The 21,905-nt window shown below is 57.0% G+C and overlaps 6 protein-coding genes across 6 annotated transcripts; 3 read left to right on the top strand and 3 right to left on the bottom strand.

The window, feature by feature from the left end:
* Positions 1-817: 817 nt before the first annotated feature.
* CH63R_12122 (DnaJ domain-containing protein) lies at positions 818-1,801 on the top strand (the record flags this gene model as incomplete). Its single annotated transcript, XM_018307096.1, has 1 exon — positions 818-1,801. One exon carries the CDS (start codon positions 818-820, stop codon positions 1,799-1,801), a length of 984 nt encoding a protein of 327 aa, XP_018153937.1.
* A 266-nt stretch (positions 1,802-2,067) lies between these two features.
* Positions 2,068-3,948, bottom strand: CH63R_12121 (PET112 family protein; the record flags this gene model as incomplete). Its single annotated transcript, XM_018307095.1, has 1 exon — positions 2,068-3,948. One exon carries the CDS (start codon positions 3,946-3,948, stop codon positions 2,068-2,070), a length of 1,881 nt encoding a protein of 626 aa, XP_018153936.1.
* A 1,772-nt stretch (positions 3,949-5,720) lies between these two features.
* CH63R_12120 (uncharacterized protein) lies at positions 5,721-7,932 on the top strand (the record flags this gene model as incomplete). The annotated part of the gene is made up of 2 exons (XM_018307094.1): positions 5,721-7,221; positions 7,361-7,932. 2 exons carry the CDS (start codon positions 5,721-5,723, stop codon positions 7,930-7,932), a joined length of 2,073 nt encoding a protein of 690 aa, XP_018153935.1.
* Positions 7,933-8,246: 314 nt separating this feature from the next.
* Positions 8,247-10,238, bottom strand: CH63R_12119 (uncharacterized protein; the record flags this gene model as incomplete). The annotated part of the gene is made up of 1 exon (XM_018307093.1): positions 8,247-10,238. One exon carries the CDS (start codon positions 10,236-10,238, stop codon positions 8,247-8,249), a length of 1,992 nt encoding a protein of 663 aa, XP_018153934.1.
* A 1,845-nt stretch (positions 10,239-12,083) lies between these two features.
* CH63R_12118 (uncharacterized protein) lies at positions 12,084-12,671 on the top strand (the record flags this gene model as incomplete). Its single annotated transcript, XM_018307092.1, has 3 exons — positions 12,084-12,174; positions 12,229-12,318; positions 12,373-12,671. 3 exons carry the CDS (start codon positions 12,084-12,086, stop codon positions 12,669-12,671), a joined length of 480 nt encoding a protein of 159 aa, XP_018153933.1.
* A 3,259-nt stretch (positions 12,672-15,930) lies between these two features.
* Positions 15,931-21,247, bottom strand: CH63R_12117 (WD repeat domain-containing protein; the record flags this gene model as incomplete). The annotated part of the gene is made up of 5 exons (XM_018307091.1): positions 15,931-16,458; positions 17,130-17,942; positions 17,994-19,758; positions 19,808-20,835; positions 20,891-21,247. 5 exons carry the CDS (start codon positions 21,245-21,247, stop codon positions 15,931-15,933), a joined length of 4,491 nt encoding a protein of 1,496 aa, XP_018153932.1.
* Between the last annotated feature and the right edge of the window lie 658 nt (positions 21,248-21,905).

Raw genomic sequence — 21,905 nt, 5'->3', positions numbered from 1 at the left:
GGTGGTGTGTGTGGTGGTTTGTGTGTGGAGGAGAAGAGTCGAAGAAGCAAGTTTGCCGTGGTCAATCGAATCAACTGCGGTGCGCCTCAGCTGTGCCTTTGGGGCGGGTCCCACCCCTGTCTAGCGGCTTCGGCGGGGCCACGTGACCGGTTGCAAGAGTAAGTCAGGCGAGGCAGGTGGCAGGCATGCAATGGGCAGATAGGGAAGAGAAAGGATAGATCTAATGCACGTGAAGGTTTGTAGTGGTGCCATTTTTCTTTTGGATAAGCTCACGAGATATCTAGTGAGAGGATTTCTTAGTGGTTCATGGTCCATCATGTCAGGGTACAGGTACGTCTTGGATCATGGGTGACATATGCCAATCCGCTCACCGAGAGCTTCTTAGGTTCTCTCATTCGCTCCTTACCGAGGCTACCCCGGACAGCTCTCACTCAGCCGATTGGACAGACCCCTGCATTTGCCCCGGTTTAACTGTTTCCTGCAGCGGAGCTATTGGATCGGAGAGGGGACCGCCTGAGGCCCTGAAGCCTGAGCAACAGTGAACACTGAGCCGTGAGTAGTGCCAGTGCCAGTGCCAGGGACTGCTGGCTTGAGCGGCAACAGTCGTACCATCGGCCTCGAAACCCTCTCACCAAACATCGACGGACACCCTTCCCTCCCCTCTCACCTATCTCACTTACACACAACCTAACAGTCGAGATGCTCGCCCTCGGCCTCTCTCCTCAACCTCCTTGAAGACCACCCCCCCTTTTTCTTTCACACCAATTTACTCATTCGTCATTGCACATATGTCAACCTGGAAACACACTGCTTCGCCATGGTTCTCAAGACACCAAAGGCGTTCGCCGTCTGCTCGAGCAACAACGTCCTGAGCCTCTTCGCCGTCCCCGCACACCACACATCGATAACGTCACCACCACCACCACCACCCAGACGACGTCCGTCCTCCACCACCTCATCCGTCGCAGCCCGCTCACGACGAACGACCTCACGATGCTACGCGACCGTGAACAGCGCCGACACAAACCCCAATTCCAAATCCGAAAATGAATCCTCAAAACATCGGCGGCAGCAAACACGACCACAACCGCCGCCCCCCTGGCCGACCTGCGCGCACCCCACCCCCTACGACATCTTCGACATCGACAAGGCCGCCCCCTACGCCAAATCCCGCTTCGCCGAGCTCGTGAAGCAGTACCACCCTGACAAGCACCACGCCTCGGCCCTCGACTCGCTGGCCCCGCACACTCGCCTCGAGCGCTACCGCCTCATCGTCCTGGCCAACGAGATCCTCAGCTCCCCCGACAAACGCCGCGTCTACGACTCCTGCGGCGCCGGCTGGCACATCCCCGGCGCCTTCGACGGCGGCCCCGCCGACCCCCGTGATATCCACGACCTCTACCGCCGCGCCGACAAGGCCTGGCGCCACGCCGCCGACAACCCGGCCATGAACGCCACCTGGGAGGACTGGGAGCGCTGGCACGACCGCCGCGCCAACGGCGAGCGTCAGAGGCCCCTGTACATGTCCAACGCCACCTTCGCCGCCCTCGTCCTCGCCGCCCTCGCCGTCGGCACCGTCGTGCAGACGGCCCGCATGGACAACTCGTCGGCCTACATCCTCGAGAAGAAGCACGCCCACGAGGCCAGCATCAGCGAGGCCCTGCGCCGCCAGGGCGCCGCAACGGCCGGGAAGGGCAGGGAAGAGCGCATCGAGCAGTTTTTGAGGGAGAGGGAGAACGTGAACTTTGGTTTCATGCCGAGCAAGCTCGAGGTCCGGCCATCGGCGCCGAACCCTAAATAGTCGAGTAACAAACACAAACACACACACACACACACACACACGCACACACGCACGCACGCACGCACGCACACACACACACAACGGGAGGTGGCTGGCTGACCAAGCCCTGCGCTCGTATTATCGAGCTGGAATGATGTTATGATACATTGTACAATACAACGTGCCCCGAATGGGTAGGGGCACGCATATGGGCTTAGATACCACAGATAGTAGTTCTTTTCTAGAACCATGACCAAAGAAAGAAAGAAAGAGAGCAAAGAGAAACATCAGTCCTGATGCGCGCCCGTCCGCTCCCTGACGAGCTGGCGCATGACCCCTTCGGCGCCCGACGGGTCGATCCGCTCCGTGTCGCCCTCGCGCATCATCTTGCCGACGAGGTACATCAGTTTGCCCTGCGGGTACTTCTTCTTCCCCCCGCGGAACTCCTCGAGCACCTTGTCCTCACCCTCGATCGCCCGCTCGGCGAGCCGCCGGTACTCGTCGTCCGTCATCTCCTTGAACCACAGGTCGTGCTCCCGGATGGTCTCCGTGACGGAGGAAGGGACGACGCCGACGTACGTCGCCACCAGCAGCTCCTTGGCGACCCGGCCGGTGATGGCGCGCCGGTGCAGGTGGAACAGGATCTCGGCGACGGCGGTATGCGGCAGCCTGTCGAAGCGGCCGTCGGGGCTGATGTAGGGCGGCGCGTGCTGCGGGTCCTCCTTGTCGGCGCTCAGCCGGCCGAACTCGTGGAGGATCCAGTTGCACGCGAGAGACGCGTAGGAGCGCAGGGGCGGCGGCGGCGGCGCGGAGCCGCCAGGAGCTTCCGCTTCGGCCAGGCACCTGCCGAGCTCCCCGACGACCTTGTAAAAGTACTCTAGCCTGCCGCCGTCGTCCATCGACATGAGCGACTGTGCGTCCTTGGCCGTCAGCCCATAGTCGCGGATCAGCTCCGTCAGCTCGGCGTCCGGCAGGTCCCTGACGGAGTCGCGAATGCGGCCGACGAGATCCTCGCCGATCACCAGGGGACCGAGGTCCGGGTCCGGCATGTAGCGGTAGTCGACCTCGCCCTCCTTGCCGCGCAGCCTGCGCGTGTGCTTAGAGCCCAGCGTCCAGCCGCGCGTCTCGCTGGCGATGACCCCGCCGGCCTCGAGCGCCGCGATCTGCCGGTCGCGCTCGGCGATGATGGCGTCCTCGACGGCCTTGATGGTGCTCAGGTTCTTGATCTCGGTCCGCGTGCCCAGCGGCGTGTCCTGATCTCCCGCCCTGCGGACCGAGACGTTGACGTCGGCGCGCAAGCCGCCCGTCTCCATGCCCGAGACGCAGGCGTCGACGGCATGGAGCAGAGCCTGGACCTTGCGGACGAAGGCGGCGGCGGTACGCGGATGGTGCAGTTCTGGCTTGGTGATGATCTCGATGAGTGGCGTGCCGACCCGGTTGAAGTCGAGCCAGGAGACGTCGTTCGGTTGGGCCAGGGTCTTGGCGGTGTCCTGCTCCAGCTGGATCTGCTGAATGCCAATGGTCACGCTCTCGCCGTCCTCAGCGGCGATGCCGTCCCGGGCCGTAAGCTCGATCCGGCCGTTGCGGGCGAATGGCTCATAGTACTGTGTGATCTGGTAACCAGCGGGCTGGTCCCACCAAAAGTAGTGTTTCCTGTCGAACCGACTGACGGGTTGAATGTCGCAGTTCAGGGCGCAGGCGGCGCGCAGGGCCGGGATGAGCGTCTCCTTTTGGAACTTGGGTTGGCTGCCAGGCATGGCGACGTCGAAAAGGGCCACGTGGGAGTTGGGATCGTCGTTGAACGAGGTGGCCGCCGGGGAGAAGAGCTTCCGCGCCGTGTTGAGCTGGGCGTGGATTTCGATTCCAACGGTCAACTCCCACCCCTCGACCGTCTGATTGCTCCCCTTGGGCTTCTGGGACCTCGCCTCCTTTTTCAGCTGCTTCTTCTCCTCCTTGAGCTTCTTCCTAAGGGGAACTGGCGGTGCGTCCGGCGTTGCGGTCGCGTATGTCGCCCTTGTGTCTTCGAAACGCGAGGCACGCGACCATACTGGTACGGAACGGGCCGACAGACGGGTGTAGGGGCGCCGCGCCGCGACCAAGCAGCCCTGGTGGGGGAGCTGGCCATTGAGCAGGTAGCGGGCCAAGTCGCGAGTCGGGATGCGCATCATTTTGGCAGGTGGGTGGGCGCTGGGGGATATCGGCTCAAGGCGCAAGACGAAAGAAGGTGGGAGGATGGTGCTACAAGATCTGCAAAATCGTCGAGCTGTCTTGGGCGGGATTGAGTGGCGGGGTGACGAATTCGTGACTCTCGCGGGATTGGACGGTTGAAGCAGCAGGCCGGGAAGAAACTTGGTTACGGTGCTGATCCAGCAAGTATACCGTACACCCTCTCTCTCTGGCTGCAGCTATGTGTTCGTCGACGAGTGGCTCGGGAATCAGGAGGGGGCGTGATTGGAGGGCTCGCGGGTCGGAAAGGGTGGTGAAGACGGCAGAACGGTTGGTGGTCGAGACCATGCGGCCGATGGGGGTGGTGAGAGACGATTGTTGTGGGGTGGGTGTGAATTTTCCTAGGTCAATCTGGTAAAGCAAAAGAAAAAAAAATTACAGGTGTTGCACGAGTATATCAAGCCGTCAACCAGAGCTCAAGCTGGAGCTCCGGGAATAGCTTCACAGGCTCTTGAGAGCTCTCCTCCTGCTCCCCCCGGTCAATCGCATCAAAAAAATGTTGGAGCCGGGGTACGTATCTTTTCTCTGTTTTCGGGCCGCATAAGGTTCCGGCTCCCGTCGTCTCTACTCCACACTCTGATTACATAACTCATCTACTCCCCCCCCCCCCCCCCCCGATGTGGAACGGTGCGTGGCTGGAATCTGGTCAAGTGACAGCAACACGCATCGCAGCGGACGGAGAATCATGCCGCTAGACACGTACTTTATCTGCACAAAACATTGCATGATGTACGTATTGTCTGCCGTTGGGGGGCAGAAACCGTCCCGAGAACCCGTTCATCCACTCATTCGTTTCCTGAGCGCATCTCGTCTTCGTCTTCGGCCAGACGTCGCAGGGTGTTATTCTTATTCTTATTCCAGCCCAGCAGGAGAGGCAAAGCATGTAAACCAAGCCTAGACATGTTCCTCTCGGTCGACTGCACCGTGTATCGCATCTCATGTCTCCCGAGGATTCCTGTTTCTATCTTCGGTACACCCGCACATGTCTCACTGTCGGCCATTGTCTCTCATCTCTATTCTCATATACCCTCCCACCCACTCTCTCACACTCACACTCACACACACCTCCAGCTCAGCTCGTCACCGTCACACCCCCATCATGCCGACCCAGTCTTGCTGGTCATCTGAAACGAACCCATCGGCGGCTGACACACACGCTCTCGTTTCTCCATGTTCTTTTCTTCTTTCTCCTCTCCTTAGTGTCCACGCTTGGTTCAGTTGGGAATTCCCATTCCTCCACGCCATGCTTTCTTTTCTTCCGCTGCGTGGGAAAAGGATCGCCCGTCACCATACCCACCCTCTGACAAGCTCGTCGCCGTGATGCCGCCACTCTCGTCTTGAAGCCGCGCCTCCATTATCTGATCATATCACCCAGTCCCGTCCTCCCTCGGAAAGCCATCGTCGCCGTAACCCGTTTGAGGTTCCTCCTTCAGCCCGTCTTCCCGGACCCTGATTCCTCGTGTTTGCTGTTTACTATCAAACCTACATGGTCAAGTAATGTGCATCAACCGCAGACTGCCTCTTGTGCGATTCGCAGTAGCCCGAGATCGGCTAAACTGAGACATTCCTCCCTCGCTCTACACTGGCTACACTCCCTCTCAGGCCGGCTTTGGTTGAGCACCTCTGTAAGATTGAGTCTATAGCCACGCTCATCTGAACTATACCTTTACGTCTTTCTTCTATAACCCAACCGCCAACGATACATCCGCCGGCAATGTCGATGGTGTACCGTCCCCCGTTCGTGGACGACCTCCAAGAGAGCTGCTACGTGGACGGCACACCAGCCTCAAATCAAGCGTGGCTAGCCTCGGGTCCGGGCGACGGACTCATGCGCGCCATGGACGCCGTCCCCGCGCCGGCCACCTTCTCGTCAACGTCTGCCCAGCCTGCCCATGACGCCAGCGATAAGACTGCGCCCAAGGGGCATCACATGCTGGCCGACGACACGTCGACACCAAGCGTCCCGCGAGCCCGCCCGAGGAGCGCGACCGTCCGGAGGCACTCGTCCATACCCTCTTCTGGCCCAGAGTCGCCCACGCGACGCCGCACCATTGCCATGGAGCCTGCTACCCAGAGCACCCAGAGCATCAAGAGCATTCAGAGTATCCAGAGCACCCTTGACGAAGTGAACCCCGCGGACCCGGAGTCCTCCTCAGACGAGACGGTGGTGCCCCCAGCAGAAACAACCGAGATTCAACACCAATACGCCAATTACCCAGCATCGCCTACCGAGTCTACCTTGACCAGCTTCACGTCACTCACTGACACCACTCACGGATCTGGCAGCTCCAGCGGCAGCGGCTCGACCATCACCCAGGCATCGTGGCCCCGACGACGAGGAAGCGAAAAGTCCAGAGGCCACGAGAAACTCTATCTCAAAGGGCGCCGCCAGAGCCGTTCGCCCAAGACGCAGCAGCAGCAGCAGCAGCAGCATTTCTCCAGCGTCTTGACCTATCTCGAGCCAGACTCGCCCCTCGTAACCCCGGAGGTCATCCAGCGCTCCGTCGAGCAGTCGGCCTACTGGAGGATGCCCGACCCCTCGAGCTTCCAGTCGCCCTCGACCCGGAGCAACGCCTCAACCGCCTCGAGCAGCTTCCAGAGCGATGTCTTCTCCGAGATGCCCGGCGACCACGAGACCGACAGGAGCAGCAGCCCGGATCACAGCGCCTACGGCGACTCGCCGTCCATGCCCGGCAAGTTCGAGGTGCAGATGGCCGGCGCCGCCGCGGCCGCCGCGCACCGGCAGCAGCACGACTACCGCAGCTACGGCACCCCAGAGATGCCGCGAGGCACCGCCAACCTCCCTCACCTCCCCCCAAACGCCCTTCAGCCGCGTCTCCCCGGCATCCACAACGGCCATACGCCCAAGCACCTGCCCCGGGCCGAGAAGCTGCCGCTGACGGGCTACGAGCTGATGGCCTCCAAGCTTTGTACTCCCTCCACCGCCGCGGACGCGGACGCGGACCGGCTCGGCATCAAGCCCATCTACCGCCGCTTCGAGGCCCTCAACCACCGCCTCCTCCTCCACCTCCAGGACGAGCTCGCCGAGCTCGAGGAGCAGCTCCACCGGCTCGACACGGCCGACACGCAGACGCGCCGTATGCAGAACTGCTTCCTGCCCGCCTCGAGGCGGCAGGACGCTCTCACCGCCGGCGAGCTCCAGTGGCACAAGACGGACGTGCTGGGCAGGATTGGCTACAAAATTAGCCAGTACAGTAAGTTCCCATTACTCATCCTTGTTGTGTCCCTTCTTGTCCCTCGTCTCAACATCTCTGCCTCGCGCTCAATGCCCCCTTTCGAGGGAGGGTCACCCACACAAACCAACTACCCTAGTCTCGTCCTGACACTCCCTAGACCAAGTTCTGTCATCCTTCAAAGAAACCCAGCACCTCCCTGCCGCGGATCCCCGCGATGTCGACCTTTACCGCGCCTACCTCGCCAACCACAACCCCATCGTCGACATTGAGACCCGCTTCCTCGACCCCCTCGACGACCTCGTCTCCCTCGCTCGCCCTTCGTCCAGCTGCTCCCGCGACTCGTTCCTCTCCCGTGACGAGCTCAAGACCCCGCAGCAGCAGCAGCCGCGCCGCTCGAGGTTCTCGGCCATGAACCTCGAGGCGGGGAACAGGGCCGAGCGCGCACGCCGCTTGCTGGTCGCCGCCCTCACCGGCTTCCTCCCCACCGTCGCCCTCGCCTTCGCCGCGGCCTTCCTGCTCCCCATCCTCGCCTTCGCCGTGATCCCCGGCTTCGTTGGCCGCATGGCTGTCGTCCTCCTCGTCGCTGTCGGCGTCGCCGCGGGCGTCGTCCAGGCCGGGCTTTTCAGCGGCGGCGTCAATCGGCCGGCCAAGGTCGCGGCCACCGAGGGCCTTCTCGCGTCGGGGGTCTATGTCGGCGTCATGGCAGTCGTTGCCGGGATCTTTGGATGATAGATGGGTGTATATTTGGTATGGGAGGAGGCGATGGAACGAATAACGCGACGATACCCACTTGAATTTCAGTCTCTGCTTCCATCTGTCCTCACGCACAAATGATGAAGTCACGTAGCGAACACGGCCTTGTCTGTAATAAAGTCTCATTCCTACACTTTTCTGTCTCCTCCGTCTCGTCTTCTCAACTCCGGACTATACCAAGGATCACGTTGGACGTGCCGGATGGAAGGCTTCCAGAGGCGTCGCGTCTATAACCCCTTGCCCCAAGCCCTCCATCCAGCTCCTCATCCATTCCCCGCCCCCTCCCCCTTCTAGCCCCAGACGATATCGCGGAACAACTGGACGGCTCCGCCAGGGGCCGCCGCGGGAACCTGGCCGCCCAAACACTCCTGCCAGAAGTCCAGGGGGATCTTGTCGCCCCTGAGGACGTCGAACGGGTGCTCGGCGAACAAGATCTTGCCCGAGCGGCCCTGGTTCTCCGCCAGGAACGACAGCAACTTCACCTCGGCGGCGCTGCGGAAGCCGGCCGGCAGGGCAACCCCGGCCTCGCGGATTGCCATGCGCATGCCGAGGTCGATCCGGCTCAGCGGCAGGAAGTAGTCGGCAGGCTCCGCCGCCGTCGCCGCCGTCGTCGTCGTCGTCATCTGCGAGGGCAGGGACGACGCGCCAGGATGGCGGTAGAGCCACGCCGGCGCCGCCTCGGGCAGGAAGACGTCCCGGCGCCGGTTCCAGAAGACGTTGGCGCGCAGGCGCTCGTCGGACCAGAAGACCCAGCCGCAGCGGCGGAAGGCCTCGCGCAGCTGCGGGTTCGTGCCGTCGAGGTGCTTCCAGGCCGTGTTGGACGCCTGCTCGAGGGCGCCGGGGAAGCGGCCGTAGCTGAGGGTCGCGTTGGTCGGGTTCGGGCCTTGTTGCGAGGGGCCGACGGCAACGACGGTGGCGCCGTCCATCTCGACGGGGTCGAAGTCGCCGCGTTGGATCCAGCGGCTGCGCGGGTTGCCGAGGGGGCCGAAGTACTTCGCCTCGTTGGGGTTTGCCAGGCCATGGAGCATGATGTGGCCGTTGGCGTGGATCCAGCGGGTGTAGGCCTGCTTGGGCGACTTGAGGAAGTGCTGGAGGAAGTCGAGGCCGAAGGTGGCCACCTGCTTGAGGAAGATGGTCTGCTTCTGGTAGTCGGCGAGCTCGAACTTGGTGCAGAGTGTTCCGGGGTCGGCTTCGTCGTCCGTCTTGGTGTAATAGTCGACCTCACCCTCGTCTGAATCCTCGTCTGAAGAGTCGGAGAATTGGGACTCGTCGTCATAGTCATCGTCGGAATTCAAGCCGAGGTATCCGAACGTGTTCAACAAGTCTTCATCCCAATTGGATTCATCTTCTCCCGGGTCCTCCAGGTCATTGAACGAAGAGCCGACGCCGACAGAGTTGTTCTCGGTTTCGTCAGACGATACGATCCCGTTTCCGTTCTCGTGGAATGGTCCGCGGCGAAGGCGAATGATGCTCTTGCACATGTACTGGGGAAACATGCGATAAAGTTTGGCGGCGTCAGCCAGGGTATAAATGATGTCGTCGATATGGGCCTCGAGCAGCATGGTGTGCATCTCTCCGACGTATTGCTGAACGCAGAGGACCTCCTCCATCTCCCATGCGTCAAAGTATTCGTTGAAGAGCAATCGCTGCTGGGGGTAGCTGAAGAGCTGACGGCCGGGACGGGCTCGGATGACCTTGCTGAGGATCTCGAAGCGGCAGAAGCCTCTGATCAGACGGACGCGCTCCTCGGGCTCATACTCCCAGATGTTCATCTTCAGGCTGGCGTCTGCGCGGACTTTTCGCGACTCGTGAGCCCAGTCAGGCACGCGTATCTGGCCGTTAGTCGTGTCGATCGTCTGCGTGAGGGCGGCAAAGTCCTCGGTGAAGGGTATCGCGACCTCGTCGACGAAGGTGTAGGCTGCCAACTTTTCAGCGTCACTGGCGCAGTGGTAGAGGTCCTGGGATCTCCAGCTCTTGATATGGTCCTCGATGGCCTCCTTCTTCTTGCTTTCGAGGGCAATGTGGGCAGTGCTTGGGAACATGACGACGGCGAGGGCGTCGTCAGTGAGCGCCCACAGCTGCGTCAGGCCGAGCTCAACCTCGAGATACTTCTTCAGAGGCGAGCCTCCGTCGGTGAGGATGATCGTGTTCATGGCTGGAGACGCCTGGCTGATCGCGAGGATATTGTCTCGATGGTTGAGTCCTCGAAGGATCTGATTACGGATCTCGTAGGGGAACGAGTAGAAGGGATCGCCGTCGAAGGCGTTGGCGTTGGAGCTCATGGTTCTTGACTTGTATATACTTGTCTGGACAGGGATAGCTTGGCTTTGGAACAATAAAACGATCAGCGCCGTAAATATCAAAATTCTTAAAGATGGATTTGCCCAGTATACCTCTCGTCTTCTGATGATTGCTGATGATGATCTTGAGTCCTGACGCGAGACGGACTGACTGGGATAACTTGGCCTTGAAGACTCAATATCATCAGTAACGCAAACAAAAACACATAGAGAAAAATTGACTGGGCATACCTCGTCTTCTTACGGGACTTGTTGAAGGTCTTGAAGCTTGACGCAATACTCGAGACTCGATAGACCTGGCCCTGGTGTGTATTTTGAGCAGCCGGGAAAAAACAACTTCTCAGAATCGAGGCAAAAGAAAGCTATAGGCCTAAACAGGACTTCCTATCGTTCTATGTGAGGCACGTATCTCACAATATCAATACAATAGCTGTCAGCAGCGCCCCGTAGTGGAAGTCACAACCTTTCTCTTTTGTTTCCAGACAGCCAAACTCCACTACTTTGGTCTTCCGCCACATTCTATGAGGTGAAAAATACTTTCTACAGCATAGAAGCAGGTTTTTTTCTTTCTGTGGGAATTATCTGCGCTGAAGGGGAGTTGATGGTGCTCTTTGATCAACATCTCCGCTTCTGCATTGTTGCTGAGATTTGCATGCCAGAGGAACTTCGCACACTCAGCCATGCTTTAGTGAAAGCTCTCAAGCAAATGTACAGAATTTCTATAGCGTCCTGAACTGAATCTGTTTTCCAGATGTAAGCTCTGTGATACATCTCACTATTCTACTGTAAGCTCTTAGATATAATCTGTTGTTTTCCAATGTTGCTCTTGAAACAGTCTATCGTCCCATTGCTCAGCAAAAGATGTTATTCAGTGTTTCTCGTCCTGTTTAAAGCTCTTGGAGGAAATCAATCACCTTTTTGTGTGGCTCTCAGTTTAATATATTATCCTATTGCGCACATTGGTTCTTTGAACGGCATCTGTCATCTTATTGCCCAGCTCTCAGAAGGAATCCACCATGTTATTGCCCAACTTTTGGACAATATATCGTCCGTCAGCTTATCTCAGCATTATGAACGGAACTCATCGTCTTAATTAATAGCCCTTGGACGAAATTTGTTGTCCTTTGGTTTATCTCAACCTTTTGGACGGAACTCGTTATCTCAATTCACAGCTCTTGGACGACACTTATCGTCCTACCTATGTGGCTCCCTCCCTTTTCTTCTCCTAAAAGTTCTTAATTACCTCTTCTATTCCCTGTGTTCTTTGTCCAGTTCTATAGAATCATAAGCTGCACCTCCTTACTAAAGCTTTCATCAGGTAAACAGTCAATCTCTGCAACGCCAGTGTCAAATACCTCCCTATTCTGCTCCCACCCCTTTCAGAAAATGAAGCAGCCAACCCAGCAACTTTGAACCCTCCAGCCTTCACGGGGGAGCAGTCAACCCAACGCTGAATCCCCAATCGGCCAATCACAAAATTCAGTCACACACAATCCCATATCCCGTCTTTTGCCTCCGTCTCTTGTCTCCGTCTCTTGGGCGGATGAAAAGGGTTAGTCCTTTGAATGATCCCACGATCAGCCGGCTCTCCTCCCTTTCCTATAAATACCTCCCCCCTCCTCCCAAATTTCTCCCACTTTCTCCCTTTTTTCTCCTTTACCCTCTCTCTCATCACAATTTGCTTCGCAGCTTTCGTCGAAGAATCCCGCTCTCATCCAACACCAAATATCACAATCATCACCATCAATCATCATTGTAAGTTTTCATCCTCTCTCTCCAATCCCATCCAAGATTTCTTCGTCTCACAGGCTTTTTTCAGCCTTCAAGATGAAGACTACCATCATTCTCGCCGCTGCCTCTGGCATCGTTCTCGGCGCCTCTGGCGTCACCAACGATATCGCCCGCGTCGGCGCTATCGGTAAGTTCTTCCTTCTTCGCCTTCGCTTATTTTTCCTTGCTGACAGTCATATAGACATCAACGAGCCCGTTCTCGAGCTCACCACCGTCCTTGACGGTCCGGGTGCCTACGTTCCTACCTCTGCCGGTGGCAATGGCATCACTGGTATGTCCCCTTCTCCCTCCTTCCAAATCACCAGGTTCTCATTGTTTTCCACAGTCATTCAGTCGACTATCTGTCGCCCCGTCTTCGCCCAGACCTGTGAGGTCATGAAGTTCACTTCTAGCATTCCCGTTGCTGAGGTGGTCACCTCTACTGTCTCTTCTGAGACCAAGGCCACTTCGGCCACTGAGGTTATTTCCTCCAGCACCAAACAGGTTGCTACTTCCACTTCTGAGACCATTCAGTCGACCGAGTCTTCTGGAACCATTCAGATTCCCAGCGCCACCGCTTCTGCCAACAAGGAGTCTGATGCCAACGGTCTCTGGGCTGGCATCGCGCTTCTGATGCTTCTCTAAACCATTTCGCCTCGCTTCGCTTCTTCTCCGCATAGCAACAAACATCAGGTGGCATAGCTGATCGAATTGGAGGAAATAGCAACTGGGTTCGGAACGGAAGGAATCAGTCTCGGATAGGAGGTTTTGGAACGATGACATAGCCGCACAGAGTCTTCTTCGCTTTGGTTCATAGGAACCGGAATACAAAAAACGAGCTTTTCGGCTCACAAATATCTGATTGATCCATACGAACATGTGAATTTGCTTCTCGGAATTATTTTTTCTGCCATTAACCAACCAGCAACAATCTCTGAATTGAACTCGCGCAACGCGTCGCATCGGGCTGGTGTTGATATCCTGCCATAAGTCTGCGTACATCGCGCGAAATGCGTGTGTCTTCCTCTGACCGAGTCACATTTCGGACTCATACTTCCATCAGTAAAATCATCATTCAGTGCCTATGGGATTTACGGGATCATCTATGCCAACCGAGAAGCTTCTGTGTGGGGTCTCGCGGATGACAAACCTTTTGTTTACGCCCACAAAACCGCGTATCCTTGGAAGTATCTAGGAATAAAATTCTTTCAATGCATTCATGGTGTACCCAGTGATTGATTTCTCTAATCCTTTGGGGAGTGCTTTCCTTGGATTGTGCACAAGTTGGTGGTGGTTCAACTGTAGTCGGCCCGCGGTGGGTCTTCGGGCCTTGCCGCTCCGAAAGCTTCGGCGCACAGTGGGCCCTGAGGCCGAGGAATCTCGGATGTGACCCGGAACGCCAAAACATTCGAGAATTTGCCGGAATTTTCTGATCAATATCTCCTGGAAGCATTCTTTGATACGCAGGGGTCGGAAGTCTGTCGGTTGTAATGGCATTCTGCTGTTGAAACGGTGCTGCGATGCTTCATCGTTGATGAGGGCCTACGATTTCCTGTGACCTGCTGCTGCCGCTGGCTCTTGCCTGGGTTCAGAACCGTCAGGTTTGGTTTGAAAGCCTACTATATGAGAGTTTCTCATCCTTGTTTTTAGTATTTATGCTGACTAGCTCAGTGGCTTCATACGCGAGGGCCTCCCTTACGAACGGGGCGCCGAAAGCGGTACTGGGATACGCCGATTCATCCGCAACCGCCTGAGCTGCGATGCTAAGCACGGTTTGAAGCTCCGGCATTCAATCCTATAATTCCTTGAATAGATGCCTCTAGGGCTTTGAAACGGGTGTTCCACACTTTCTGGCACCGATTTTGGCCAACGGAATCTAGCATCCAAGCCTAGGACGATTGACGAACAACAGCAAGCAGCTCCTGTCTCAACGCTTTATCTGCCTTCGCTCTCTTCTCACTCTTGATACCAAGAATACAAAATCAATTTCTGCTTCAGAGCAACCTAAAAAAACGGTAGGCCCCGAGCAACTTTCGTGGAGCATCGTGACAGTGTCCTGCTTCCACTTGGCCATAAGAAAAATCAGATATCCGCTGTGACAGTTCTTCGCCAAGCAGTCCTAGGGCATCTAAGATGATACCTTGTACAGTATATCTTAAAGATGACTCAATAACATTCCAACAGCAGAGATTCCTGCCGGTAGCCGAGAACGGGAAGGCGGACAGACCGCCATTAGGCAAAGATGAGGTCCACAACTTGAGCTACCCACGAAGAGACTTTTCACTGACCTCTTTCTTCGTTAACATTCAGCCGCTTTCAGATGACAGCAAGACTCCTCTCAAACCAAGAAGTCGCCTTCAGAACTTGGTCCCAATACTGCCAAGTACGTTGGCCATCCAGTAAGCTTCCGCCTCGGACACAGTTCGCGCACTTCTGACCTCCAACTAGACAGACTCTTCCACAAGTTTTGACGATCGACACGACCAATGGCAGCTTTTTCCTCGCTCATTCGATCGTTAGAGATGTCAAGGAGATTTTAATGGAACGCAACAAGATACCTAGAGTGTTGGATGAGGCCGGGTTCACGACGAGGGCTCATGGGTTGGCACATTTTCAAAGAAATAGCCGCAGGGCAGCACCTGTGACAAGGGTATAGCAGCAGGGTCTCCGTGGGCTGCACAACCGAAGGAGCTGCTACCTCCTACTTGTTGGCCAGAAAACAGTACCGACCAGCCGGTACCGTAGAATATTTCTGCTTTGTTCCAATATCGCAGGCGATAGGGCGATGAACGGGGGCCTAGGAGAAGACAAGAAGCACATTGGCTGCCACTTTGCGATCAGGTTCACCTGCTAGACGCTTTACTTGTCGAGGATTTCCATCCAGCACAGAACTATAGCCTGGGCCTTTTGATGTCTCCAAATCGGAGAGATGTTAGCCTTCAGAGAAGGCGGTTGATGTCCCCAAACAGGCAAGTACCCTGGAACAATAACATCGTCTGACTAAGGCGTAGGGATATTGCCGTTCAAGCTCTTGATATTAGCATATTGCATGATTGCAGAATGCTAGACGCATATTCAAGCTAGCAGACAACGTAGAAACTAAGATTTGAGTGTTGAAAATAATTCAGTAAACTTCTAGTAGGTTGGAACCGGATTAGCGCCTCGCTTGTGTCTCGAGATGCAAGCTCGAAGCAACCATGATTCTACGATTGGGATATCCACCAACCATCGGCAGACGAGCAGGTTTCTTCGATGATCCCATCCATAAGTCGATCCCGACTAGATAGAAAGACTGGAAGTTGTGTTACCTATTTATCATTTAGCTAGGCCTACGATGCCAAGCAGATGCCATTCCTTTTCGTCCTGCCTAAGACAAAGAGCTGGGCTGCCCAGTGCGCAACTGCCGGGCTTGCTTACAATTATAGACTGAAGAAACATGGAAGGAGCTATGCTTGTGGTGGTCTTTTGATCTCAGGCTTGGGGCACTGATACTCACTACTCCCTCCATCATCCCCGACCTGCGAACGTGACGTGATGTCCGAGTCCGTGACAACTTTATCGGAGCAGGATCTTGAGAGATAGAAACAAGAGGCCGGAGGTTCACCGTGTCGAGTCCCCGGACCCCAGATCTGGTGGAACTTCGACGCCTGTCCATGGGTCTGTCACGCGGGACCAGAGAAACTCCGAGACCAGCCATCAGCTTTAAGACAGTCAAGCACATCAGACGCCGAGACAAACAGCAGCGCTTCAATCGGCGCGGTCAATGTTTCAGAGTCTCTAACCCTGGCAATCCGATCATATCTTGAGTTCATTCATATGTGGTATCGTCAAAGTCATGTATGTATCCCATCAAGGCCTCCGCCCCGCCCCGCCCCGCCATCAATTCGGCCTCCCAACACCAACATCAACCCTTCTCCTCTCGACGACCTCGCAAACCCAACCCCCCAACCCATCCTCCGCCTCCCCGCGCCGTCCTCTCCCTTTCCCCTCCCAGAACCAGACGACCTCCAACCCGCCCAGCACGCCCCTCACCCGCCGGCTCAGGTTCCCGAACCCCCTGACCCCACGCACGCAGACCTCCCTCATAGCCCTCCGCTGCGCAAGACCCATCCGCCGCTCCGTCAGCAGGTACCGCTCCATCAGCCCGGGCGTCTGCCAGCTCCACGCGCACTCGCGGTACGGCAGCAGCTCCGTCTCGTGGTACAGCTGGCGGCACACGCGCACCAGCAGCGTCAGCCCCCGGCTGAGCACGTGGCGTGGGCCGTGGTCCCAGGGGTTCGCGGCGGGCCGCAGCGCGACGCAGTGGAAGGTCGAGGTGCGCGGGTCGTGGCGCACGTGGATGCGGCGCGCGGCGAGGAGGAGGCGGTAGATCTGTTCGCGGATCTCGGGCGGGAGGCGGAGGAGCGGCGACCGGGCGCGATTCAGGTCCCATCTGTCGCAATCGTCCGTTAGCAAGTTGACCTGTACATGTCGTCGGTATCGCATTTCCAGGGCGTCTCCCTTGGTGATCACGACGGATGAACGACCTGCAGGCGTTCGCGACAAAGGGGTGGGAAGAGATGCACTCACAATGCAGATTCCCTAGAGCCCGGCTCGGGGAAGTACCCCAAGACCCCGTACCGTTGGTGACCTTTTCCATACTTGGAAGAATGCATGGATGGGGGAAGAGGTTGCTGCAGCTCGACGCCACCAGCAAGGGGCGAGGTTGAGGTTGGAGAGAGAGAGCAATGAGTGACATGTCGAAACCGGGAGATGCGGGCGGGAGACGCGTGTGTGGGGCGCGGAAAGTGGATCAATCGACCGAGTCCGTGCTCCGGCCGCCATCTAACCGGGACTGAACTTGTCAGATCACCCGATTCTACCTACCTGGTTACCACACGGTCACGAGTAGGGATTCGCTCCGAGGCCGATAAGTCATTTCAAGAACATCCATAAAACATCCATAACTGTAATAGTACATCGATCTTCACATTCAGTACAGGGACAATGGATGGGGTGTCAAAAGATGGCTTCGCCGCCGTATGCTCGTCACTCGCTAGTATTACAGTAACCCTTACACCAGTACCCCCCTTACGCCGGCATCTCAGTCCCGTGGGTGCATACAGGGCACCCCTCCCGTATCCGATCCTTCAGCAGGCGCGCGTGGGTGACCTTGGACCCGACCCGATACCCGCTACGAATGGATTCCTCGCTATTGATCCCGTAGTCGGCTTCCTGTCTCTTGCCGGGGTACAGCATCTCCAGCAGGTGGGACAGATGGAAGACGTGCCCGCAAGTAAAACCGACCAGCGTCTCCATCTCGTACTCGGTGAAGGGCTCGTGACACTGCGCACAGTGGCCTGGCTTCGATGGCTCGTGGCTGTGGCCCGGCTGCTCGGCCTTGGGCGCCTTGAAAAAGCTCTCCTCCACTTTCTCTGCACTGATGGGCGGGTGCACCACGTCCCGAACCTGCACGTCCACATGGTCCGTAGATTGGACGACCAACTCGAACTTGATACCCTTGCGTTGCCCGCTGCGGAGGTCGTTCTGCGCTGAGGCCACTTCGCTTCGAAGCACGCGCGCGACGCCTAAGCTGATGCTGTACTGGATCTCGTGTTCCTTCATTATGTGCTTCAATCCCTCCCTCAACCCTTGTATCTCCAGTCCTTCCGGGATGCGGCGGACGAGCTTGATTGGATTGATGGCCGTCCCGACCTCCTCGAGGAGTCCCTGAATGAAGCTTGGCTTGTCCATGCTATAGTCGAGCAAGTCGTCCCAGAGATCGGGGTCGTCCTGTTGCTTTGCGAACTCAATCGCTTTCTTCACGTCTTGCAGCCGGTCGATGATGAGATAGAGAGCGCGCTTCATCTCTCCCGTCTTGGAGTATAGATGAACCAGTTCGTCGTAATACTTGTACTTTTCGCACTCTTGCACGGCCTACGATCGTTAGCAACCAAAAGCACGTGCGCGATGGCACTGGTTTCTTACCTTCTCGAACTTGTACGAAGTTGACGACTTCAGAAAGCTCATCAAGAGCGGCTGCTCCCACTTGGCAAACAGTTCGACAGCAAGATCGGCGAATTCGTCGACCTGCGACTGGCTGTCCATCAATAGCCTGTCTCGGTTCTCGCCAGAGTGCTCCTCAAGACCCTCACCCTTGTACAGAGCACGGAGGTAAAAGAACAGGTACAGCATCAGATCTTGTTCTTGAAGCTGCGACACAACCGCCGACGGCTTGACGAGACCGTGCTGCGCCTCGTCGACCAGCAGCGTGATGGCTTCTGACGTAGCCGCTTCGAGATCGGCCTCCCGGAGGAACTCGCGCTTGTTGTTGGGAACTCGCAATCCAATGAACCCAGGAATGTCGTCCGTGACCGCCTCAGCCAGGTGGTTGTCGCGAATCAGCCTGAACGCCGAGTCTGCGTCTTGGAGCTTGATGTAGCATTTGAGCGACTCTCGAAAACGGCCGTTCGCCTCGTGTAGCCGCGCCAGCGACTCCATGACAATCTTCCAGTCGCGGCCCTTTTCGCCGCCCTCAACGCTGTCCTCGCGGACGTTGCGGTATTTAAGCTGGTTCTCCAGCGCAGTGGTGACTGTTTTGATGTCAAAGAGATCGGTTGACCAGCGGTCCAGCAATTCTCTGAAGCGGAGCTTGTCCACTTGTATGTAGTGGTTCAGAACGACTTCGTAGATGGTACCGGGGATAGGCGGATACATTGGCTCGGAGGGAATGTAGTCTGTGATCTCGTCAAACTTGTCGGCACCTGCAAACGTCCAGACCCATTTCTCCCATCTCTCCGAGGATCCAAGCACTGTGCCGCAGACCTTACCGGCCTCAGCCCAGTTGCCGGCTTCGATTAGCTCTCGTATCCACAGCTCGCCAATGCGCCTCTTCTCCTTTTGCGCTGACGAGTTTGGATGCCTCGCCAGTCCAGTGGAACCCATGACTGACGAGGTATCGTAGGGATCGTCCAGAACATCGTCTGGACTACTCTGATTCCTATCCGGCGTTGTCGGGACGAGCTCATGAAGGTTCTCTGGGGGAGCGGCCATAATCTCGGGATGCTCATCCAGCAACTCCCAGGCCTTTTGGTACTCCTGGTGCTCCAACAGCCAGCCCAGATGATCACCAAGGTCTCGTTTTGTTGCGAGTATAAAGTCAAAGGGGCTGTGTATGAAGATCTTGACTCCGGGCTTGGCGAGGTTGGGGTGGACAGTCGGTGTCCCAGACCTTCGGCCGCCACTTGCGGAACTCGGAACCTGCGAGCTCGAGACACCATCCCCGCTGTTCCCGCTCCTGATACTTGCGCCCGAACTGAACAGTGTCCTTGGGTTGATGGCCGCATTCCACATGTCGGAGCCAAAGCCGGTGATGGCTTCCAAAGCTCCCTTGGACGAGGCCACAGCGGAAGCCGCGTTTTGCGCTGGTAGCACCCCGAGATGGTAATCGCCCGACGAGAGCCTCTCATATCTGCTCACGCTGAGGCCGTCCTTGTCGATCTCGGCTTGCGATGTGAGGTCGATCAGCCGAAGTTCAGGGGGAAGATTATTCTGACGCCTCTTTATGCCGCCTGATGGCTCGCTCCCGCTTGTAGTCGACGAGATCTTGGACTTGTGGCCCCTGGTAACTTTGTCGTCGTCACCGTCCTTGCTGTCGTCATCGTCGTCATCGTCCGGCAATACATATGCTAATACAAGGAGAAGGTTTTGGGTATATAACGAAATTCCAGAAATGATGCAATCCATGCGAAGGCTGTGGTATGTCAGTCTTTGGCCAAACAAAGCTCCTACGATCAACTCACTGCTTCGCTATCTCGGCGCGGCCAATCGACTTCTCGCCGGCTCGCTTCCCAGTGCCAACACTGCCAGGATGGACGTGAATGATCCATATCGTCCCGCCCCAGCCGACAAGGAGCCTTTCGATCTTTTTCGTACTCGATACTGATTGTTGCTTCGAGCTCTCGGATGCTGGTGTTGTAGCTACGTCTGCCCTTCCGGGCTCACCATCTTCGGTCTCAACTGCCTGCTCGTCAATCCATTCGGCGCGGCCTTTCCAGACGCTGGCCATGGTCTCCCACTCGTCTGTTTGAGGGCGATCCACGTGCCCGATTCGCTTCCAGGCATCATCAGCGTCGGCACTCTCTAGGTGCAGCTTGGAGCGCATAATCTTTACGCCGTGCTCGTTGAGCCAGACCACGTATTTACCAGACAAGGACCATTTGATAGTGTTGATGGTGCCTTCGCCGGAATGCAAAATGGTATCCTTGCCTGTGTTCGTTCCTAGGCCCATACTGCCCAGCCATCCAGACGCCGTGGCGGCCGCGGTGCCGACAGTTGTTGAGGTACTTCGACCGGCTTGCCCGCCGGAAGTGAGGATGAGTTGGCCGGCAAGTCCACCAGAAAGATAGGTTCGATCGTTCTTGTAGTCAGGGGACAGGGCTACGGCTTGTACTGGGCGGGCGAAGTTGCGCAATTGAACATCTTTCGTGTCTACGAGGGAGAAGACGCAAACGTTGCCATCCATTGACGAGGTGGCTATGTGGACGTTGTTCGAAGGGGTGTTTGGGACTGGCGAAGGCTCCTTGGGCCGTCTCGATGCAGCGGCTGGCGAGCTGCCAGACTGGCGGGAAGCTGGACGCTGCTTTGCTACATTCTCTGCAGCTTCGGCTGCCAACCTTTGAACGGCTTCGGACCTCGCCGTCGGCAGGGGGGGCGGATTAGGGGAGATGGAGATACTGGTGATGGAGGCAGAGTGGGCGTGGTAAACTCGGAGGGACTGGAACATGGGTAGTTGGATCACGTGGATGTTGCCGTTGTGTGTCCCTATGATCTTCTCACGGTCAGCATGCGGACGATGAGACGATGTATGGGGAGGATTGCGGTACCATCTTATCACCAGCAACAAGGAACGAGCTCGTAGCATCACCATTGCGGTAGATGGGGCCCAGGTGTTGTGTGAGACGGGCATACTTGAGTCTAGGCTCCTCGTCCTCATCGTCCTCGTCGTCATCTTCATCTTCCTCATCGTCGTCGTCGTCGTCGTCCTCATCGCTTTCCTCCTCCTCTTCCTCCTCATCGTCACGACTGGCGGCGTCACCGTCCCCGGTCCCCTTGCCAGCCGTCTTCGCAGCTGTTTCCCCAGGGGGGTTGACGGAAGTGCCGCCATTCTCGGCAGCCTCAGGTCCCTTTCCCTTTTGCGCAGCGGTGGGAGGATCGCGATCGGAGTCGGATGCGCCCGTCATTATGCCAGATGTGCCGTCAACTCGAGCTTCGCAGTGGCATGGTCGGTCGGTCGAGTGTCAATTTGGAGGGAGTGCTGCTCCTGATTCAACGGCGATATTCGGCGGAAGAAATGACAGAAGCTACCCTGAGCTTTGGATTGGGGTTCGGCGAGCTCCTGAGGGCGAGCGTACAGTCGCAGACGGTCAATCTACGGTAAGGTAGCTTAAGGTAGCTTAGCTCAAAGACGTGGACGGACGGTGGTGCTGCGCTGGTCTGCAGCCGTCTGCTACGTCACGAGGCGTGCTCGGTACGTACCTCGGAGACCTGAAGGAGAGAGCTGGCCGCCCGGAGCTTCGTTTCTTCGGCTGGGAGTACGTACCTTCAAGATGCTTATTTCTGTCCAGTCAGGTGTCGCATTGAGTGGATCTGTTGTGAGCTTGTCTTCGGCTCAGCAGTCCAATCAGATACGCAGGGTGAGATGCCCCTCCCCCACTTGTAGGTATGTAGGTACCTGGGGAGGTACCTCTGTACCATCGAACAATCCCCAAAGCTCAGAATTTAGTGACCAGAAGCTAGCCCCGGTGCCACTGAGTGTGTGCTCTGGGCCGCTACGATGGGAGAAGCTTTGCTAGCAATCGCGTGTTTGGCTGCAATTGGGACGCGACTCCAAAAAAAAAA

This window comes from Colletotrichum higginsianum, chromosome 8 (genome assembly GCF_001672515.1).
Source record: "Colletotrichum higginsianum IMI 349063 chromosome 8, whole genome shotgun sequence".
Taxonomy (NCBI): domain Eukaryota; kingdom Fungi; phylum Ascomycota; class Sordariomycetes; order Glomerellales; family Glomerellaceae; genus Colletotrichum; species Colletotrichum higginsianum.
This window is presented reverse-complemented; position numbering and strand designations above follow the sequence as displayed.